Source organism: Aythya ferina (genome assembly GCF_964211825.1).
Source record: "Aythya ferina genome assembly, chromosome: 27".
NCBI lineage: Eukaryota > Metazoa > Chordata > Aves > Anseriformes > Anatidae > Aythya > Aythya ferina.
In genome coordinates, this window is record NC_140310.1 from 5,843,207 (window position 1) to 5,863,745 (window position 20,539).

Below are 20,539 nucleotides of genomic sequence, written 5' to 3' on the forward strand. Positions count from 1 at the left end.
GACCTTTCACTGTACATTTACTCTCAGCAGTTACTTGGTCTTTGAGGTCTGCAGTGTACCTAGATGCCATGGTCTGCACCAAGATCTTCTTGCTCAGTCGTGTCAGCTCAAGCAATTTGACAGAAGGTATAAACCATTTTTGTAAATCTCTTCTCTTTTGATTTCTCAAATTATTTTCTTCTGAGCTTGTACTAGCAAGAAAAACCTTCAACCACCAGGCACTCTGTGGTGTATTCAATTCTGTTACCTGCTTCTGCAGGGGCTTGACAGGTGTCCAGGGACCTGCACAGAGCTCACAGGGGAGAGTGAAGGAGTGGAAGAAGTCTCCATTTAATATTCACAGCAAGAAACAAAACAAGCTATACACCTGTGATTTGACACATAAATTCTCTAGTTTGAGGAAGGGCTCAAATATCAGTAACAAGGCAGGAAGGCTTGCGCCAAAATTTAAATTAATTCCAGTCAGTATTCACACCACAGTCAGATGAAATTTGTTCAGCTTTTTTATCTGGACAGACATGGAGTGCAACTGGGCAAAAATAAAACGAGGATCAGCAAGAAAATTGGTGGAATTACAAGTGTAGATCAGCCATCTGTAGGCAACATCTGTGACAGTGGCAGTGCTGTGCTGCAGGTTACCACGAAGTGGTGGTTACAGCGTCAAAGTATAATCACAGAAAAATGAGTCATGGGAAACCTCCATTCTCTGCATCTCTCTAATTGATCTGGGTCTTTAGACAACCCCCTCCTGGGAGCTGGATGAGCAATATTGACTGGGCTGTGCCATCAACATCAAAGTCCATAACAGGCATTGCCAAGAATATCTGCAAAAACTATAAAGTGTTAGCAAAATCTGTTTGTCACTAATTTGCTCTTGGGGATTGTTCAGGGAGGGCCATTGAGATTATGGTGAAATACTTATACTGCAGCAGCTCACAGAGCAGGACTTGTCCCCGCTCTTCTGGTTCCCATGCAAAATGAAAGGAAAAAAAAAAAGTCATTAACTCTTCTCCCAGGTTCTCAGAGCCTCATGTTCCTCCAAAATCAAACTCCACACTCACAAGGTCACTCCTCTTCCTTCTAAAGGTGATGTCTAAAGGGACTGTGGCAAGATTAGTTTGCTCATCCTGGCACAGAGCTGCCCTACATGGGCAGTCCCCCTTCCCAGCAGCCAGCCTGTGATGTCTGTAGAGATAATACTTGTACAGCATGAATCTATCTTAATGGGACCTCTGAGAGGGAAGAAGGTGGTAAACCATTGTTTTTTCCTGTTTCCCAAACTATAATATATGAAGCATTTCATATGTAAGTATCTGAGCTTAAGGTCATGTTTTAAAACATCACAGGAAGTTGCAAACAAAGGAAGCAGTTGAAAAAATTTTCCTGCTCCGCCCCATACGCCTACAGATTATGGATTACACACCTAGCAATTAGCAGCCATAGGAGTCAGCTGCATCTCTGCAGGCAAGGTGCACAGCTTCCCTGAGGTCTGGAGTGCAACTGCATGCTCCTACTCCTTATCAGTCCCATAAAGACATCTCATACAGACATCCAAGATGTTAGAAACCCATCCCTTTGCTGATCCCCTTCTATGACTAGCTAACTGTTCCAGGTACTGCTGATTCATTCATTTCCTGAACACCCTTGACAGGCCTGGACAACATGGTATGAACGTTACAGCAAGGACGACAACCCACACCAGAGCACCCTGATCACAATACAACAGCCTGCACCTTTCTCCAGTTACTGCAATGCTCTGAAGAACAGTTTGGCAGATCTGCAGAAAAAACACTTGAAATCTTGAACCTCATGAGTTCCATTTAAGGGTAATTAATGAATGATTCAGAAGAGATGTGCACATTTCTGTTGTATGCCCACAGCTCTGTTCTCACTGATCAGCATTTAGGATGATTTCATCTCACAGTAGCTTTTGCTAAGGTCTAATTCAATTATATAAGATGCCTCTGGATGAGAGAAGCAGAGTCCCAGAGTCCCAGAAATACTAACTCATACACTACTTTGGAAGGGGAGCAATTCTGTAGAATAAGAGTGAGGACAGAGCTCCGCTGACCTGACAGAGCTAATGAGAGTCTCACCATTGTTCTAAAAGTGAAGGAGATCAAATATTTTATTTCTCCCAGTGGACATTTCTCAATGAATGCCTGCAGTATCAGCACTTTTCCCTGGCCTCAGCAGTAAAACTTTGCCCCTCAAAGCTCTGTCAGCTACCTCACCAGAGATGTGCAAGTGCTTACTGCTGGAAGAGAACTTCCCCTGCCACCTGTAGAACATCGGTGCAACTGCTCCTCTTCATGGGCTACATGAATCCTCCTCTGGAGCATGGGTTCTCAACAAACCATACACCCTCCATCTCTGCTCTTCAAGGTGCCCACCACACACCTGCAACTCAAAATCTCCCAGTAGGATAAAGCCTCTAGCAGTCACCATTACCAGTTTACCCTGCTCTAAACTCTGGAAAATGTGTGCAGGTCAGCAGCGAATGGCAGGTTTTGTTCACCATCCAGCATCCAGCTCTGCATTGCAGAAGAGGACCGGGCAGATTTTAGGGAAGAGGCACTGGTAAGTCCCCACCCAGGAGGCAGCAGAGAACACCAAAGAGCTCCCGTGATTCCACGCTGCAGAACAAATCAGGTTTTGTTCTCCCACAGGTCTCCCGCAGCCTGACAGCAGACTCAGCACAGAGTTACTTCAGGGTAAATGCACAAAGAGAAAATGGAATTTATTATAATGAATTCCATGGTCTTTGCTCCACCCACCAACAGCATCCTTTTGTCTGCCTTCTGACTTTCTGGATGTGTACCCCAGCTCTTCTGTCTTGTACCTGCAGATGCAGGTCAGAACTATGAGAAAGTAAATTCAGTCTGGGAAAATACTGCAATGTACTACAATACAGAGTTCCTGAGAGTGGATCCTGCATGGGTAGTCCAGACATACCCCAGATTCTCAGTTAGACCTTTTGCAGGAAATTGCTCTTGAAAAAGACCAGTTATGCCCTAAGGCGAACCTCTTTAATAGGCCACAGCTAGTGTTAAGGAAGCCCTCTGGAGACAGGAATGTCACTTGATTCTCAGAGATGGGCATCAGAAGTGCTTCTGCAATCCAAGAGCATTTTTTGGAGATACTACAAAGAAAATATGTATCATCTGTTGGCATGTCCATGCCTGGAAGAGCACTGGGTCCCCAGTCCCATCAGGGAATCTAGCCTACCCTAGGGAAAGCAGAGAATACTGTGCTCTTAGAGGCAATGAAAACATGAAGCATTTTTTGTTGCAGATGAGTTTGCAGTTAATTCAGATGATTGCAAAGCAACTTGACAATGATAACATACCCACCACAAACCATGTTACAGCATACTGCCAGCAACTCATAATCTCCCAAAGAATGCAGTGTCCAACAGCACTGAGGCCACCGGCCCAAGAGCTGGCTGCCTAAACTGCAGCAGAATAAGCAGCAGGCTGGGTGACTGAAATTACCTGGTTTCCTTCACCACACCAGGCAGCTGTTCCTGAGTGTCAGCCATTGTTACCCATGGAACATTTGCTATGGGTGCATCAGAATAAGTCACATACATGTGCCTGCCCCCTCAGCAGACATTGGCTGGAGAGGTCAGGAGCACCTGAGAGGGAAGTGTTCACAAGGGAGTGCTGAATTCCTGGGAGCAACTGCAGCACCTCTTAAGGAGGATTAGGCATTCTGCTAATGAAACACAGCTCAACAGACTAGCATCGAGGCCCTGGATCACGCTGCTGCAGCACGCTGCCCAGACCAACGTCGCATTTTCCACAGTGTTCAAAGCTCAGCTTTGTGCCCACTCCTGGAAATCCCCTGCACCAGCATGCATGGAGCTGCAAGGCACTGAGGAGGGCCCTGAGGAAGGCGCCCAGAGGGCAGCCTCACTGTAACAGCATTAAGCACCTGCAGGGCCAGCTCCTGGGGCAGACCCCTCTGCTCCCTGGAGAGCCAGCAGAGAGAAGCAAGCGTTTCTAAGGGTGTATTCAGCTGACCTACTTGACGTGTGGCACAGCGTTCTTCTCTCACAGACTGCAAGGAGACGAGGGGGGCAGTTCGGAGGTATCACAGCACCCTAAGCCAAGGCAGAGCAGCCCCTTACACAGTGAGAAAGCTCCGTGCACACTTGTGTCTGTGAGGACAGGAATGCAGGTGCATGGACAGCAGTCCTCTTCTGCCCCAATGCACCCAGCAACGCAATCCGCCCCAGAAACATCCAAATCCTCTCAGCTGCTGCTGCCATGGCAACGCCAGAGAGAAGATCTGCCAGCCTTTGATGTGCTGATCTGTTTAAAGCATGCAAAATGCCATTGGGAAGATGGGGAGCTGTGTGGGGAAGCACCTGGCTGCCCTGACAATGGAGGGCTCTCCACCGAGGGAGGATGGATGCACCCTGGAGGTCCCACCAGCACAAGTTGTCACCAGCATGCTGTTCTCTGTGCTGGCTCACCTACTTAGTAGACTTTAATATTTAACATCAGAGAAGCTGCAGTTTTGCGGGGTAATTTGGGTTATTAATAAAAAATCCCCCCCTAAATGATTCAAAAATAAGATGTTGTTACTCCCGGCTACTGGTGCCGGCAGCAAGCACTGGGAGCTGAGCGCATAGAATATTGTCCGCAGAGCAGCTGGGGAACCTGCTGGGGCTTCTACAGGGCAGGGAAGCACCAGCACAGCCAGCTAACATGCGGCATAATGCTGTCCCCATCTCCCATTGCATCACAGGCAGAGGAGGGGGAAGTAATTCCACAAGACAAATAGGCTGTGCAAACCTCAAGAGAAGCAGGCAGTTTGATCCCCTCTCCGGCAGCTCTCAGAGATCCCCTGCACTGCAAGGGCACCTCAAAGCTCAAAAAGGACTGCACAATTTCGTGTACCTTCAGAGATGAATACCCTTGAAGCACTTACCACTAGAACTACCTTGCTCTTTGCATGAAACCAATGCTGTCAGTGCCAGGAAATTTTAGGCACTAGCCCCTGCATCCCATGTGCCCTTGCTCAACTACCAGGTTACGGTGGCTCAGTACAATCCAAGAAGCCTTGAAATGTGGGGGCACAGAGGACGATTTTATTTCAGCATTTTTTATGCTAGCCTTCTAACAGAATATGCTTTGCAACATGAAACACAGAAACCTGATCTCCAACAGAGTTAACATCGATGTACTGCACTCTTCCATTTCCACTGCTTTCATTTTGATGACTCAGCCTACAGCCTACTCCACAACTGCAAAGATTTCCCTAAATTTGGTCACCCTCAGATAAACCAATGTGCCCATAACCAGTGTAAGAGAAAGCAGCCTCTAGCAGACCACAGAAATGCTAAGGAGAACTCAAAGAACCAGAGAAGCAAGGGAACTGAAGGAAACAGAATGCAATTGCTTGAGAAGGATTTTGGCAGGACAGAGGAGTCAGTCCACACACACACACAAACATCACAGGATCTCTGACAGCAACTATAAGAGATGCTGGCTACAAAGCTCACAAAGACAGTTCATCCTAAAACCTTTAGATTTCCTCCTTTTAAATTCATGGAGTATGGGGGGAATCTAAGTGCCTATTTTACATTGAATGCCCTGGCTGTACATGCCTGTGAACTTAATTAAATAGTAAAGAAAATCCTATTGATTATCTCCTCTGTTGGCTTCCTCAAATTCTTTTCAAAAGAGGACCCATTTTCACCTGCCCATGGATGGAGACTGGGAAGCACATTTTGGCCAGGATGCCAAAGCACAGTGGCAGACATAACAGCACGATGGTTTCATTACAGCTGCCTTGCTGCATTAGCTGCTGACCATGTTTTGGAATCTGGTCCTGCTGGAAGCCTCCAGCTCTGTAGCCTGTTCTCCTAGCTCTCTGCAACCCTTAGTGCCTCTTCGGAGGCATGACGACCTCCAAGCAACTAGTTTGTATGCATGTTTGCTCATACTGATCTTCAAAGCCACAGCCAAAGTTAGGTCCTTATTTTCATGGTTGGGCACCCAACCCCAGAAATCTCTACTGTTTCCTGCCAGCTCCTAATCACATCACTGGCATGTCATATATCTCTCGTAATTTAAACATAAGCATGATTTGTGCATATTTTCAAGGTACCATTCTTCACTAAATAAGCTTAGCATTATCCTGGTGACCTGCTGGCAAAGCTCAGCAGTTGGCAGTAAAGAGCAGACACCTGGAGGGCAGGAAGCTAACTGCAGTGGTTGCAGCTCCAGGAAGAGGACAAAAAGCACATTAGTTGCACATTAGTTGCTTTTTTTTGTTTGTTTGTTTGTTTGTTTGTTTGTTTCTTCAGAAATCTCACACAAACAATGAAGGAAATTCTGAACCTTCCTCATCTGCTCAGCTCCTTTTTTTTTCTCACAGTAGGTTGCAATAGATTCTTTCTGTCAAGAACAAATTACAGGTTCATGTGATATTACTGGGCACTCTCCTTTGTCTTTCTCTGTGTACAACACTGCATTTATTTCCAGCAAATGGGCAAAACACCTCTACAGAGATGAAGTCTGTGCAGACTACAATGCCCAACGTGCAATGCCCCTTCCCAGTGAATGGACCTGATCTCCCAACTCCAGAAGGAAGTTGCTTCACTACAGCAGTGCTGAGCACAGCCTCTGGATCAGCTCGCTCTGTGCATCCTCACAGTACTCTCAGCTCCAAAGCATGACTTTCAAACAAAGTGAATTGGGGAAAGATGTCAGGTCCTCTGCCCCAGCATCTGCAGCATACCCACCATGTCTGGGCAGTACAAGAAAGGCAGAACCACTGTCCTCTCTGCTGCTGCTGTGGTGGGGGTGCTATGCAGTGTGTTGAGAGTCCCCCTGTGGAGGTGCTGCTGATCCCTGCTGCTATGTTGTCACGAGGCATTGAACACTGCTGCCCCACATTTTGGACAGAGAGAGGGTGAATTTGTTTATGTCTTGTGCTACTGCTGGCCACGGAGCACTCCTCTGGCAGGCCTGAGACATATCTCACCATTGACAGGGATGAGTTCACAAGCCGTGAGAAGTTTTGCTGATACAGTACTGACGGGCAGCAGATATTTTATACTTTTGTCCTGTGATACTGCAGCTCCTCTTACTGCAATCTCAGCACTGCAGCTATTTGACAGCAGTCTTGACAGGAAGCATTTTTCTTAGTATGTACAGAAAGGGGTCAGCCTGCTGACCATCATGTTACTCTTCAACAGGAGCACATTGCTATGCATCAATTCAGTGGCACGTCCAACCTGTGCACGAAGAGAGCTGCCATGCCACGCTTCACCGAGCAATTCTTGCTTGGACCAAATCTACTGTCCCTGTGAGCTGAGCTAATTCTGCCAAAAAAGGAGCTGAAGAAGGGAAGAGCTTAGAAAATTATAACCTGCAAGGCCAAGTACAGACTCTGTGCAGTCATCTCTTGCTTGAGAGCTGAAACACTGCCATGCCAAAGACACTGACCCACAGATGTAACTTCTGTTTCAGCATTAAAAGTGGAGGAAGTGGAACCATAACCCTCCCCACTACAGGGAAAGCAAGTCCAACATCAAAAGCCAATTAGGTAAGTTTTCCCTTGCTGAGAGCTCCCTAGCACATCACCACCCCACACACACCACTTCCCAGGCCCACCGCCAACTCGAGCACTTTCATCCACCACAAGGCAAATGAAGGTGGGGGGAGAAGAAAGAGCTGAAGAGGAACTCCGTGCAGAGATTTCCAAGCCATAGAAATGGGATTATTGAAGTTTAGCATCTTATTTAAAAACACATTATTTACTCCTGTAAGCAAAACCATGGAAATCATTTTCAGAAGAATATTATTATTTCAAATATCAGAGTAAGAACCTAGAAGTGGAAGAGGCATGCATGCAATTACAGCACACAGTAAAAGCTCATAGCAGTCATCAACAGAGTAGAGCTGATTCCCAGGCAGACCCGTTTTACTCCTTCCCCTCCCTCCCCATGCAGAGGAATGCAAGAAACAGCTCAGTTGGCATCTATTTCATCCCTGCCTAAAGCTCTGGCAGATACTATCTGCTGGAAGAAAGATACAGCCCAAAGCAGCCATTTTTTCACTCCATCCCTACAGCTTGTGTGACACCTGCAAAAAGAACAACTGACTTGTAAGAATTTGCCTTGTGCTGCAATACAGTTTCACAGTCTTGATGTGTTGCATGGTAAGATTCTTCTCCCAGCCAACTAATACAAGGTGTTGGAAAGGATGGTAGTTTCTGAAACTTTCCGTGCACTGGTAACACCAGCTTAACTTTGTTTTTGCAAGATTATAGAGAACTACACAGCAAAAGGGAATTGCTTGTTTCAGATTCTTCCGTTCCAATAACAAAGCCAGTGATTTTCAATGTCCATCCATAGCGCCAGCATAACAAACTCTTTCTTTGCAAATTCCTAAATCAGAAGCCAGCTGTGCAGCAGAGCTGACAAGTAGCTCCTGCAGTGCAGCCAAAACATGTTTCAGGAAGTAGCACAACAATCTCTCCACAAGGACCTCATGAGCACTTTACCCAGAAGACTGCTAGATGACAGCAGCTATCAGGTTGATGGTACATGCATTTTGGCACTGCCCAGGACCTCTCTATTTGCACAAGAGATTCCAAGGTCTCCGAGTGCCATTAACAACAATTACACTGCAAGTGACAACACAGAGCTAGGCTATTGAAGAAATTAGTACCTACTGCTCAGCAGAGCCACTCTCTCTGAACAGAGCAATGTGTGTGTGCCAGGACACGGTGCTCAGGTCTGAGAGGCAAAGCCCTCAGCTGGGGACAGAGGAGAGAGAGCAAGCTGATGAAGTGTCTTAGAAGATGTTGAGTTTAATTGCAGCACGTTTGGAGATGGAAGGGTCAAATGCCTAGAATGTCTAGCACAGCATTTCCCACAGCACTTGCCCAAGGCAAGGCTCTGAGACTCTGCGAGCACAGGCTGGTTCAGTCAGAGCACCGAGCAGACAGCTTACTCACTGCGAGGTGATGGCACAGACACTCCCTTCTTCTCTTTCCCAGATCGTTGTTTAAAATAGATGACAGACCCTCAGAGTGTATTCCATCCAGCGCATTAGGATGCCAGGCATCTGTACTGCCTCAGGGTCCATGAATATGCCAGACGACAGGGAGGCAGAGCTGGAACAAGATCTAGATGGGGCAGTCATACTGACAGTCTGGTGCCTTTGCTGCCCACAGACAGCAGTGAGATACCTGCACAGTGTTCACAGAGCCATGCACGGACAGGGGCAGCCTCTTTCATGTGCTCCGAGATGCTCAGTGCAAGCCAGGAAGCACACTGTTAAAGCTGAAACTGTCCTCAACTCACCCCACACCTGTCTATGTCACCCACCAAAACAGCACATTCTCATAGCATTTATCTTATTCTTTACTTTTTGCTGTTCTCAGCAAGTCCTGGGAAAGACACAATGCTCCCCTTCCAGGCATCATGACAGAACTAAATGGACTCTGAGTACACTGTTTTTCCTGTAGATTATCTGGAAGCCTTTGTTTTCTGAACAAATTACACTGTAAAAAGGTGGAAATATTTATTAGTCCTTTGCAGGGACTATCAGATGAGTTAAAAACCTAACACAGTTTATACTCTGCAAAGGATTTCAGCACTCTGTTCTCTGCATTTCCCATATAAGAGGTCCATAATATACACATGTATGTATCCTGCAGACCCTGAGAAGTCCTCTTACCACAATGCAGTAAATGACTGTAACCATCATTTCTACTTGTTGTTTTGCTGCAGTACCTTTTTGCTTTAACAGGAGGCTTCTCAATGACCTGGACAGACACAGACACACACACACGCGCGCGCACACTTTCTCCCTCTTCCCTCATCCCTGTATAAATTTAGAAACCTCGTCTGTTTTCTAAATGCTCTCCTGCTGCTGCATTCTCTCCCTCCACCTCCCAAGACACTTCGGTGAATACCTGCTGCTTTGTTTCTGCTGAAGATTTTTCACTGAGGCTGCGACATTCTGCAGCCCTAGATTTAACATAGTCCCCTACATTTGCAGCCCCTGCAAAGAAATATATGGCTCTGGCTTAATGTTTCAGCCAGTCAGCAAAATTTGGTTTGCAAATAGGAAGGGAGCTTGGATTTTGCTGCTGTTTGCAGCACTGTGGCTCAAAACATGACATAGTTCAGCTGTGAAAGGAAATGTGAATTTTCAGTTAGTCCTGCCATGCTGAGCAGTCCTTTTATAGAGGGGCTATATATACCAGGAACTTCCCTGTGTCCAGGAGGCTGCCCTCTACACGTCTTAGATTTTAACAAGGCTAGTCTGTCCAGTCCAGGGCTAACGTTTTCAGAACCTCACCTCATGGCATTTTGAGAGCTGAAGATGAGGACTGCTATAGAGATATACATGTAAGTAGGACAGGGAACACAGTAATGTCTGTAATCCTTGACCTATCCTTCCATCACGCCCCCAGTGAAGCTGCACCTTCCCAGGCCAGCAAAGAGAGGGTATATTTCTGAAGAACCTTGACATACTTAGACAATTAAAACAAATTAGCATAATTCAGACTAAACTTCTAAATTTAGATCTCTGTAAAGCTGCTTTCCTTTGAGCTCAAACCTAGCTTGCTGTACCTCAGCTGCAGCACACCAGAAGCAGCTTCTCACCATGAATTACCCGAGCCCCTCATGGTATCAAGCACAGGACTATCAAAAGGGGCATCATCCTTTGCTTCGCATCCTCCTGAAGGCATTTGCTCTGGGCAGGGCTCACTCCCTGTGCACAGCAATTGCCCTGCTTGGGCAGACACCAGGGGTGCTCCACACAGCGCAGGGGACCAGGCACTGAGGATAGGGCACAGCCTGAAGGAGCTTGCTCCTGAAACACATTTCTGAATGCTGCAAGGTTTTAAACGCTGCTTGCCTCAATCCAATACCTTGATATCTGGTTGGTTCACCAAGCACATATGGATACCATTATTACCTGAATAATTTAAGAGCCTGCAGAGCAGCAGTGCAGAATGGCACCAGCTTCTTCTTTGTGCCTCTTCTAGCCGCCAGCGAGTCCCTGCAGCAGCAGGGTCTGTTCTGACCTGACATCCCTCTCATCCAGATGCTTATATTCTGCTCATGTTCTACACGCCAGCTGCTCCCCCTCCCATCACAAGCTCTGCAGTTCCCTCTTGTCTGGAAGTGTCAGCAAAGGACAGAGGCACCGGCTCTAAAATGCCTTGCTAGTTAAGTAGTGTGCAAGCTCTTCTTCACTTAAAAGTGCCTTTAGTATTTGTGGACAATTGTTTACTGAGAAAGGGATGAACTTCCCAATCAAACACAATCTATCATACTTCAGCTTTCATTATCTGAGAAACCAGGTTACCTGAGCACCACATCCTGCAAAGGGCAAAGCAGACAGTGAAAGAAGAAAAAGGTAAACACCAGAGAGGAACTGCTACTGAATACGTGTTCTGGGCCATATGAGACATCTTGGTTTGTGTCCATTCCAGCATCCTGTGCTCAGCCACAAACTCCTGTAACCTCTCTTCTGTAAAGGAGCATTGAGAGTAGTCTAATTTCTGCATTGCCATTTTGCTTCCACCACATAAATATGCCATGCACTATTCTCTGCCATCCCTCCCCCATACTTAATGCAATCGCTGGAAAGAAAATACAAATGCTGGGAGCACAGATGCTCCCATTATAACCAGTGCACGCTGCATTGCAGCCTAATGGAAAAATGCCAGAGGGTGATTGTGAGCAGCAGTGAGTGAAATCGGACAGAATTTAGCCAAAGGGAAGTTTGAAACCACCTCTGCTTTCTGATGACTCCCTGTGAGAGAGAAACAGAGAGATGGAGAGGAAACCTTAGTGGGTTGTGTGGAGAATGTCCCCTTGCAGACCTCAGTCGGCAGAGCAGCACAACACAGTGTAGCACTGACGCTCTCTCTAATCCTGACAGCATTTCCATTCACACAGTACTCCAGTGGCAGGTCAGATAAACAGCATCAGAGGAAGCCGTTGTCACACTCAGCCCCCGTACTTCCCAACTCAGCATAAAACACGAACTAAATGTTTATTAATCTTCTGCAAATCAGAGGTCTGAATCTCCTGACAGTGCAGCCAGCTGACGTAATCCTTCCCAGACCCTGATGGGACTTGCTTCCCCAACAACCTTGATAGAGCTTGGAGGGTCACATTTACCTTCTGCTTGCACAAATCAATTCCTTGCTGGTGCACTGGGCAGACAGTGGTGGGTGCAAATCCTCCACAGCTGCTCCATCAGTCAGTGCACTGGATCACCTGTAAAGGAGCTCATGCTTTGCCCCAGTCTGCCAGCAACTGTGTATACAAAATGCTTTAAGAACCGGGCAATTATAGCAGAAAAGATTCAACGTTGCACTGCTGCCTTGAACCTAGCATGCACAACACACAGAAAGATTTAAGATGGCCCTTTCAATTGCAAAATCCTTTTGAAAGCCTATGTAATAGCTAGATAGCTAATTGACTGAGCCCATTCATAGTAACACAGTCTAATTCTTTGTCCACACACTCGGCCAGTTACATTCATAGAGCCTCAAAGGTTTTGGCTGTCCTGATATCCCATGCCCCTTCTCCCTGCCACTGCACAGTAGCATCAAGTTTCAGGCAGAAGATACTAGATACCAATTCCTTTGCAGAAAATGTGCCTCATACCCAGAGAACTGGAATCCAGACACACAATCCTGGCTGCAAAGAGCTGATGTTAGTAGCTGGAGCCTGGCTGGGGCATCTGGTGCCCTAACAGCCTCACCTAGTACAACTATGACAAAGCTCTAAAGATACCTGCTTCAGTGTTGTGCCACACCAACAGCTGGATAACTTTTTAGGGAAGACGCCTGCATAATCATCACACTTGTTCTCCTGATGCCGCCTCGGGTGAGATGGCATCTGTGTACTTCAATGTCCTTTCCTGACTCTGCTTCTCCTCCAGCAAGGAGGAGCTCCTTAGTGCAGGATCAGCTAATGGGACTACTCTGCCCCAGTGGTCTCCCACAGTGTCTTGCCTGTCCTTCCAGAGCTGCCAAGGACTCCAGGCTCCCATTTCACGCTCTTCCCTGCAACGGCAACCTTTGCAGAAAGGGTACTACTGCAAGAATGTCCAGTGAGAGACACGCACAAGCTTCTAGCATCCATTTGTAAGGAAGCATGGGCACGACCAGAAGCAGGCTTGAGATCCAAGTGCTGGGCTGCATGACCAGCCAGGAAAATCTCTCAACTTCGCCTGCTTCAACATCTGTGGTGCTGACTGCTTAACCCCACTGCCAGGCCCATTCAAGGATATGCAGGAATAGTTCTGCTTGATGGAGACAACAAAATTTGCAGCTGGAGACTGCAGAAATTGCAGCTGGAGTGGATGCTCTAGGAGCAGGCACAGAACAGAGGTAAAGCAGCACTGTGCTCTAAGACTCTGCAGGTGATATGGTCTCGTCTCTTGCTGGCAAGCTCCAGTTTCCAGGTTAGACACCAACACAGCACCCAGCAGCCCCTACAGCCCTGGGTGGCTGACAGCCACATCACACATCTGGCAGGATCTAATGCCACCGAATGCAGGAACCCAGGTAGCCCAGTCCAGCAACTACACCAAGCCCGACACCCATGGGAGGAAGGCATGGTTATACATGGGATGCTCTAAGCTGTCTGCAGCCCAGGTCTGTTGAACTCCTTTGCCCTTCTTTGTCCAGCACTCTGCTCCCTGCAGCCTCTCTAAAGCCAGCACAAGGCTGAAGGCTACTGGTTAGTGACAGCCCTGGGGAAGGATGGCAGGCAAGCAGAGTACAGCCTCACCAGCTTCTCTGTTGCAGCACTCCAGTAGCCACCTCTCACCCTGGTTTCTTGTGTGCTTTTTGCACAGCTCTGACAGAGGTGCCTGGATTTTAAGTCTCAGGGATCCTATACTTGGAGTTAGGTTCCACTTGACACAGTTCATCAGTGAACAGGAGATGAGCAAGCTCTTTGGACTGTGACACAACAAGCACAAGCACGCTCATCCTGTATGACTGATCAGTTGTCCTACTAACAAAGCATCTGTAATTGCTTCTTTGTCTGATGGAACCTGTGGCTGTTGTTCCAAGCCCTACTTGACTTGAACTATTTCCCACATTTCCTAAACATGCAGAATTTCTTTCATGCAAAAGAATTAGCACCCTCCATATCACCTCTAGCTTTTCACAGCTGCCCATTCAGGATCTAGCCCCTCTCCCAGTTCACCTCGCCTACCTCAGATTGGAGTTTCTTCTGACTCCTGCTGGGATGTATTCCAATATATAACAGACTGATATGTGTTTTGCATCCTGGAAATGGACAACTAGAAAAACAGCGAGGAGTTTTGTGCAGAATTTCTTATTTGGAAACAATTTCTTTCAGCACTCGAGATGGCATTGGGCGAGACGCTGCACAAATCCATACCGAGAGACCATCTTACTCTCGGACGCTTGCAAACCAAAGGAACTAGACAGAAGTGGAATGATAAAAGAAGTGGTCTGCTCCTCATTATTAAAAACAAACAAAAAAGTAGTAAATTGAGACAGCAGTGCTCTTTCCTCTATTCTTTAGATGCCCAGGCAAAACTTGCTCTGAACATAGTGAGCAGATGTATCACATTTTTCACACTAACAATTTATCATTTAAACATTGATAGCAATTACCATACAAATTGCCTTCTTCTGACCTTCTAGTTAGCTTGTTATTTAATCTGCTAGCCACCAGCTGTGCTGCATAGCGACTGTACCCACTTTCATATGTGCAACTGAGGTGGCCTTTGGACATTACTAGAATTGTTGATCTTCCTGAAGTACTGTTGGTCATATTTGCTGCATAACACCCTTGTTATAGATGTTTTACAGGTTCCATGTTCTGGCCCCATGAATCTCACATGCCAATTGAGGAGTTCAGCTCTTATCTGCCTCTTTGTGCTCCTCAGATGAATGTCTGCCACTCTTCAGACCTGACTGGATATTTGGCTGTATTTGGTACCAGAATTCGTGTACTTCACTAGTAAGAACACCTGTCACAAAACTATTAGCTTTTTTTTATTATTATTATTTATTCATCTCATTCAAAGCTTGTCAGGTTGCAAGGCACTGCAGGCACTAGCAATCCATCGTGTTGCACTTGGTACAGTTGCAAGTTGCTTAAGATGCACGTTTGAAACAAAGGTGAGCCAAATACCCTGGGTCCCAGCACGAGGTCACACCTTTTGGGCCCTTTCTAACCACCAGGCTGGTGAGCTTGGCAAATGCTTCCAGAATTCCCAGAAAGGGATTCCATATGTTCTCTATCTCGACAATGTAATCACCATAATAAGCCACATACAACCCAAAAAAGAATCAGTAACACTGTATGGACAGTAACAATTTACAGACCAGCCTCACAAGTTGTGCCAAAGCATCAATAATCCTGCAAAAGGCAGGTCTATATCTGTCGACTGTTCTGTGTGACTTCCAAGGGGGAGGCTTCCCAACCGCTGTGGCAGCTTGACCACGCCACACCTGCCATGAAAGGAAGGAGGTGTTCTTTACCATCAGCATCTCCCAGAACCATGAAATAAGGATGGATAGCTGGTCCAAAACACAGACAGTGCTACAATGTATCACCACCTGCCCTAATGACAGCGCAGCTGACCACATCAGAGACTCCACATGCAGCCCAGAAGCTGTTAACTCAGTGGCCGTGGTCCCCTGTGGGCTGGTCATCTAAACAAAACACACAGAGCACTGAAGCTAGGGTACTGCAGCAGAAACAGTGAGAAGCCATTCCAGTTGATGCTTGGCCAATTCTCTAATGGCAGCAAACTTCTGTGATTCAACTCCCATCCCCTGCTCATGGGCTACTCCCCATCACATCTACCTGTCTGCAGAGCACCCCAAGGAGCCACCAACACATTATGCTTGTGAGGACCTTGCAATTCCTCACAATTCAGCACCTGTGCTGAATTTGGGGACAGAACAGACTATTGAGAGCTGGTATCCTAGGGCCATCCTCAGACCAAGGCAACCTCCAGCAATGCTGTGGAGCACACAGATCAGGACCACTACTCAGAACATGTCCAGCTGTTCAGTGGCAGCTCGGCCCAAAATACAAGTGTGGCTAGGCTGCACAGAGAGCAAAGGTGGGTGACACCTTTGCCATGGCTTAAATACTTTATGCACCCTATTAAACCAAACACCAGCTCTCACCACCTGAGTTACAAATGGTGAAGGCAGAGCATACTGGAGGAGCAGGAAAGATTATAACACCTGGACTGTTCCTGTGCTGAGAGACAAAAAAGAGGCACACAACGTGGAAATGGACAATGCAAGGTCAGCTGAGCTCGTTACACACACTCAATAAAAAAGCCAAGAAATTTCCATGGAAACTAAAAAGCAACAACTATAATTATGGTCCAAGAAGAAGGGTTTGGGGCAACACAGCTTTAAATAACTGAACTCACCACCTCCAGATATCTATCACAGGACACAATGGTCTTGTAGGATTCAACCACCAACTGGTAATTTGTGCAATATAGGGGACACACACGACCACACAAAAACAGCTGGAAATGCTGATGGATACAGGGATCAGCTTGCATGAGATTAGAAGAAACTTGTTCTGGGGCCATCATCTCCTTCCTCTGGCTGTCTCTGCTGCTTTGTGTCATGCTAGCACCTCCCTGGATCACAGGTCACGCCCTACTATTAACTCTAAAAAAGGGCACTGCAGCAGTGTATGGTGGGCTCAGCCGTAAATTAAGACATTGACATGCTGCACTGTACAAACACAGAACACAAGCAGCTCCTCTGCTCACAGGAGACTGATGTGCATAGAGATAAAGCAAGAGACAAATGGCAGACACAGGTGGAGAAGCAGAAGGACCCAGTGACACAACATTTTTGGTCCATGCTGATGGCCAGTGCAGGAGTATTTTGGAAGAGAGGCCTTCTGCACAGACATTATGCAAACCCCACACAGACTCACAAGGCACTGGCCAAACATCCAGGCTAGCACAGATGAGACCCCCATAGCTGTTGTTGCAAAACATAATGAGAAACTCCAACACTTTCTGGCAGCCCTCAGCTTGGTGCCAACAGAGACTTGTACAATAAACCACTACCACTACAAACACTCGGGCTTTTGAGGGCTGGGGATAAGAAAAGAGAGCTTGCCCCACAGCAAACTTTCCTGGATTGGTGGCTCTTCAAAGCAAAGCCCTTTGAAGCAACATGAGAGACAAGCTGCCCTGTAGAAGAGTAAAAGAAGCCCTGCAGGAAAAAGCCACGAGCCCGCATGCAGTAAACAGTTACCACTGAAGAAGGCAGCATTTGACATGCCAGCACTGTAGCTAAAACCCCACATCCAAGCTCCAAGCTGCTGTCTGCAGACTTTGAGTCTGTCCTGAACGTGTCTGTCGATCTCTCCACAATTAGCTGTTCTTGGCAGGCACAGAGCTCTCCTGGTCAGACAGCCTGGCGTTCAGCCTCACATGGAAAGCATCCCTGTCCCAGCTTTGGTCCCAGGAGAAACAGGGAGGGGGTGAGCAGGGGCTCTGCCTGCCCTGATGGTAGGCAGTAAGCTGAAAGGCAGGCCAGTCTCCCTTGTCAGAGTGTGTTCCCTGGACGTAATACTCAGGAAGGGGTAGCTAAAATCAGCTTCTCCTCAGTGTGCCAGAATCCCACTGAATTCTCCAAGAAGACCTTGATCCACGCTCCTCATGCTGTGACAATCCTGACTAGTGTGCTGCAAGAGACTTCTTTATGGCTGCAAGGTCTGTTCTGTCCCAGGGAACCAGAGCCCCCTTGGGTTTATTCAGCAGTGTTTCTCCGCTTTCCTTCCTTCTGTCACCATGTCCTGGCAGCAAGTGCGACTTAGGCCTCTCACATGGGGCAGGCAAGAAGGTGCCCTCCCTAGGACCTTCCACCTGAGGAAGTCCAGACACTTTACTGGAATCTTTGGATCTCCCAGCCCATCACTGAGACACACATACACTGTGCTGGGGAGGGGGGAGGTGGGAAGGAATAGGATGGTCTTCTGAAAGCCACACAGAGTGAGCCTTCACCAGAAACAGGCATGAATGAAATTGGAATTACAGTGTCTGGACTAGCCCAGACAACCTAAACTGGCAATTGTCCAGCAGTGTGGCAGGAAAAATAAAAGCCTGAGGGCTGGTCAGCAGTGCCTGTCCCTGTCACCTCAGCAGGACACTTCTCAGGACTGCACGGAAGCAGCTGTCAACATGCTCCAAGCAGCAGAGCTCTGCTTTAAGCCTCTTGCTCACAGGGGACACATGGAAGTCACAAAGTCTTTTGCTAAATACAGAGGAGAAGTCTACCTAAGACACCCCGGTATCGCAACCTCCTTTCATGTATATACAGGATTACCCTTGGTTTCACCTCCCTCCTCACTGCCTCTCCGCATTGGTGTATAGCACACACATCAGGCCCCGCTGTGAGAACGAGATCTCCAAGGGGCAGCAAAGCTATCTTAGCCACTTGCCTGCTCCTGCAGGAAGCTGGCAGCAAGAAAACAAATGGCAGTAACTTTCCAGAGGGAAGCTACAGCTTGGAACAGCTGGCGGACCAAAGGCTCCCGCACCTCAGTGTCAGCAGAGGGGAAAGACACCTCTTCTTGCTTCTGACTGCCTGCACACCCCCTGCCAACAAGCAGCATGCTGTTCTCGGGAGGGGTGACCTGTGTCCCGCTCACAAACAGCCTGCCCTGAGCAGCAGCAGAGCTCTCAGCCTCTGCACAAAACTGCTCCCTCTCCTTGAGCGGCCACCTTACCCTGGGTTCGGTGCTCTGGGTAAAGCAGGGCATGAAGTGGACACTGAGACCACTCCGTCACTGGAGAAAGGAGTGAGGGTCACCGGCCCCTTCACTTTGCATATACAGAGCAACTCTGGGAAACTGCATGAAGCTAGAAGCCAGAAATGTTATCTCAGAGATCAAATCTGTTACTGGCAGATGATTAAAGGACTTGGAAGTGGTCTGTGTGAGACTCTTTGGCTGCCCAGATGAACCCTTCCCTTCCTCTCTCCCTTCACCCACCTTTTTTCTAGCTGCCTTCCTAAGTCATTGGGGCAAACAGCAGACTCCTGACCCCAAAAGTTGTCCTCTGTTTGGCAGGGACTGTTCCTTATGCTGCGTGCACATGAAATTGTACAGGGAGCAGGCTGCCCCCCTCTTCTCTCCCCTCCTCCCAAACGCAAACAGCACCCACTGCCACAAGCATAGGCATCTGGATATAGGGCTGCTTGCCCCAGTGCCACTGACCTTTTTCTTCCGGTCCCGAGAGCGGTTCCTGCGCTTGCGATTGGATTCTTCCTTTTCCTTCTGCTCCTGCAAAGCCTGAGCCTCAATATCTTTGATTTTCTTCAGCTGCTTAGCTGCTTGAGCCATGGCTGGTCAGGCTGCAGTTCCCTCCAGAGCTCACAAAGGCTGCAGTTCCCTCCAGAGCTCACAACGGCACTTTCCACACAGCACCCTTCTGTTACTGGCCAAGAAGGTCCCTTCCCCTAGCTCAAATGCTGTCGACCCAGATGGGTGTGAAAGCAGTAATGAGAGGAAGATAGAAAGCAGACAACAAGCCCCAAGGGACAGCCGATGTCTCCAGCTAATTGCTAGACGGAGTCCAGGACACCTTCACAAACCATTAATAATCCTAAATCCAGCTGTTCCAGACGTCCTGTGCACCATTTCAGCAGCCCCTGACTGCACTGGCACATCATGCAGAATCCTCCTTGTGGGACAGGACACCAGGCTGGTGCAGCGCTCGCTCCTTCACTGTCTCTCCTGCAGCACGAGAAGAGATGCAGGCAGCCAGCCACAGGAAGGAAAATAACTCTCAGCAATTAATGCAGGGTGACAACAGAGAAGCAGTGAAAAAGGAGGATGATGCATTTCATCTTGACTTTGGGGCTCTCTGTAGCAATGCATTAAGAGCAGTAACCTGCATGCAGTCAGTCAGTGGCTTCACCACTGCAATGCTGCTAAGGCAGGCACATATTCCAGTCTCTCCGATTTTCTCTCTCTCAGTCACTCTCTGTGAAGCATCCGCATCACTCGCTCACTCTCTGGGTTATGATTCCAGCTCCTTTCAGGGGGAGCTATAGGCAGGCGCTGCATTGGTTAGAAGGAAGGCAGCATCCCTCTCAGAAAATAGCCGACACTGCAAAGGCTGTGCCAAGTACCAGAGCAAAGTGCAGCTTAACAGCATCCTTTTCTCCTTGCATTTCTCTACGGAGTGAACAGCAAGGGGAGGGGAGGGATCTTGGCTGTGAATGGGAGACAGAAACCGGGGGCTCAGTCTGCTCTTTGATTACACAGCTCCTGAAGAGTAAAGCCCCTGCCCATTCAGGCATCACCAGAGCTCAAGTCCTCTTCAAGGAACCCTAGTTAAGGCTGCTGGAGTCAGTCACCCTTTCTCCACACACATCTGTACATTTCACTTGCAGCTGCCTTCCTGAAGCGCAACCAGTGACAGGTCAGAAGTCAGGGATCAGGCCTAGCGATGTAAATTTGATTCCTGCAGATTGTGCCAGTGGGTGAGATTGACACTTT

At 47.8% G+C, this 20,539-nt stretch overlaps 1 protein-coding gene across 1 annotated transcript in view; it reads right to left on the reverse strand.

The window, feature by feature from the left end:
* The window catches only part of ANK1 (ankyrin 1), a 62,441-nt gene extending 42,858 nt beyond the window's left edge, over window positions 1-19,583 (reverse strand). Inside the window, exon 1 of the mRNA XM_084499592.1 lies at window positions 19,253-19,583. Coding sequence (XP_084355718.1) covers window positions 19,253-19,378 — 126 coding nt within the window. The 5' untranslated portion in view covers window positions 19,379-19,583. The remainder of the gene's footprint in view (window positions 1-19,252) is intronic.
* Window positions 19,584-20,539: the final 956 nt, after the last annotated feature.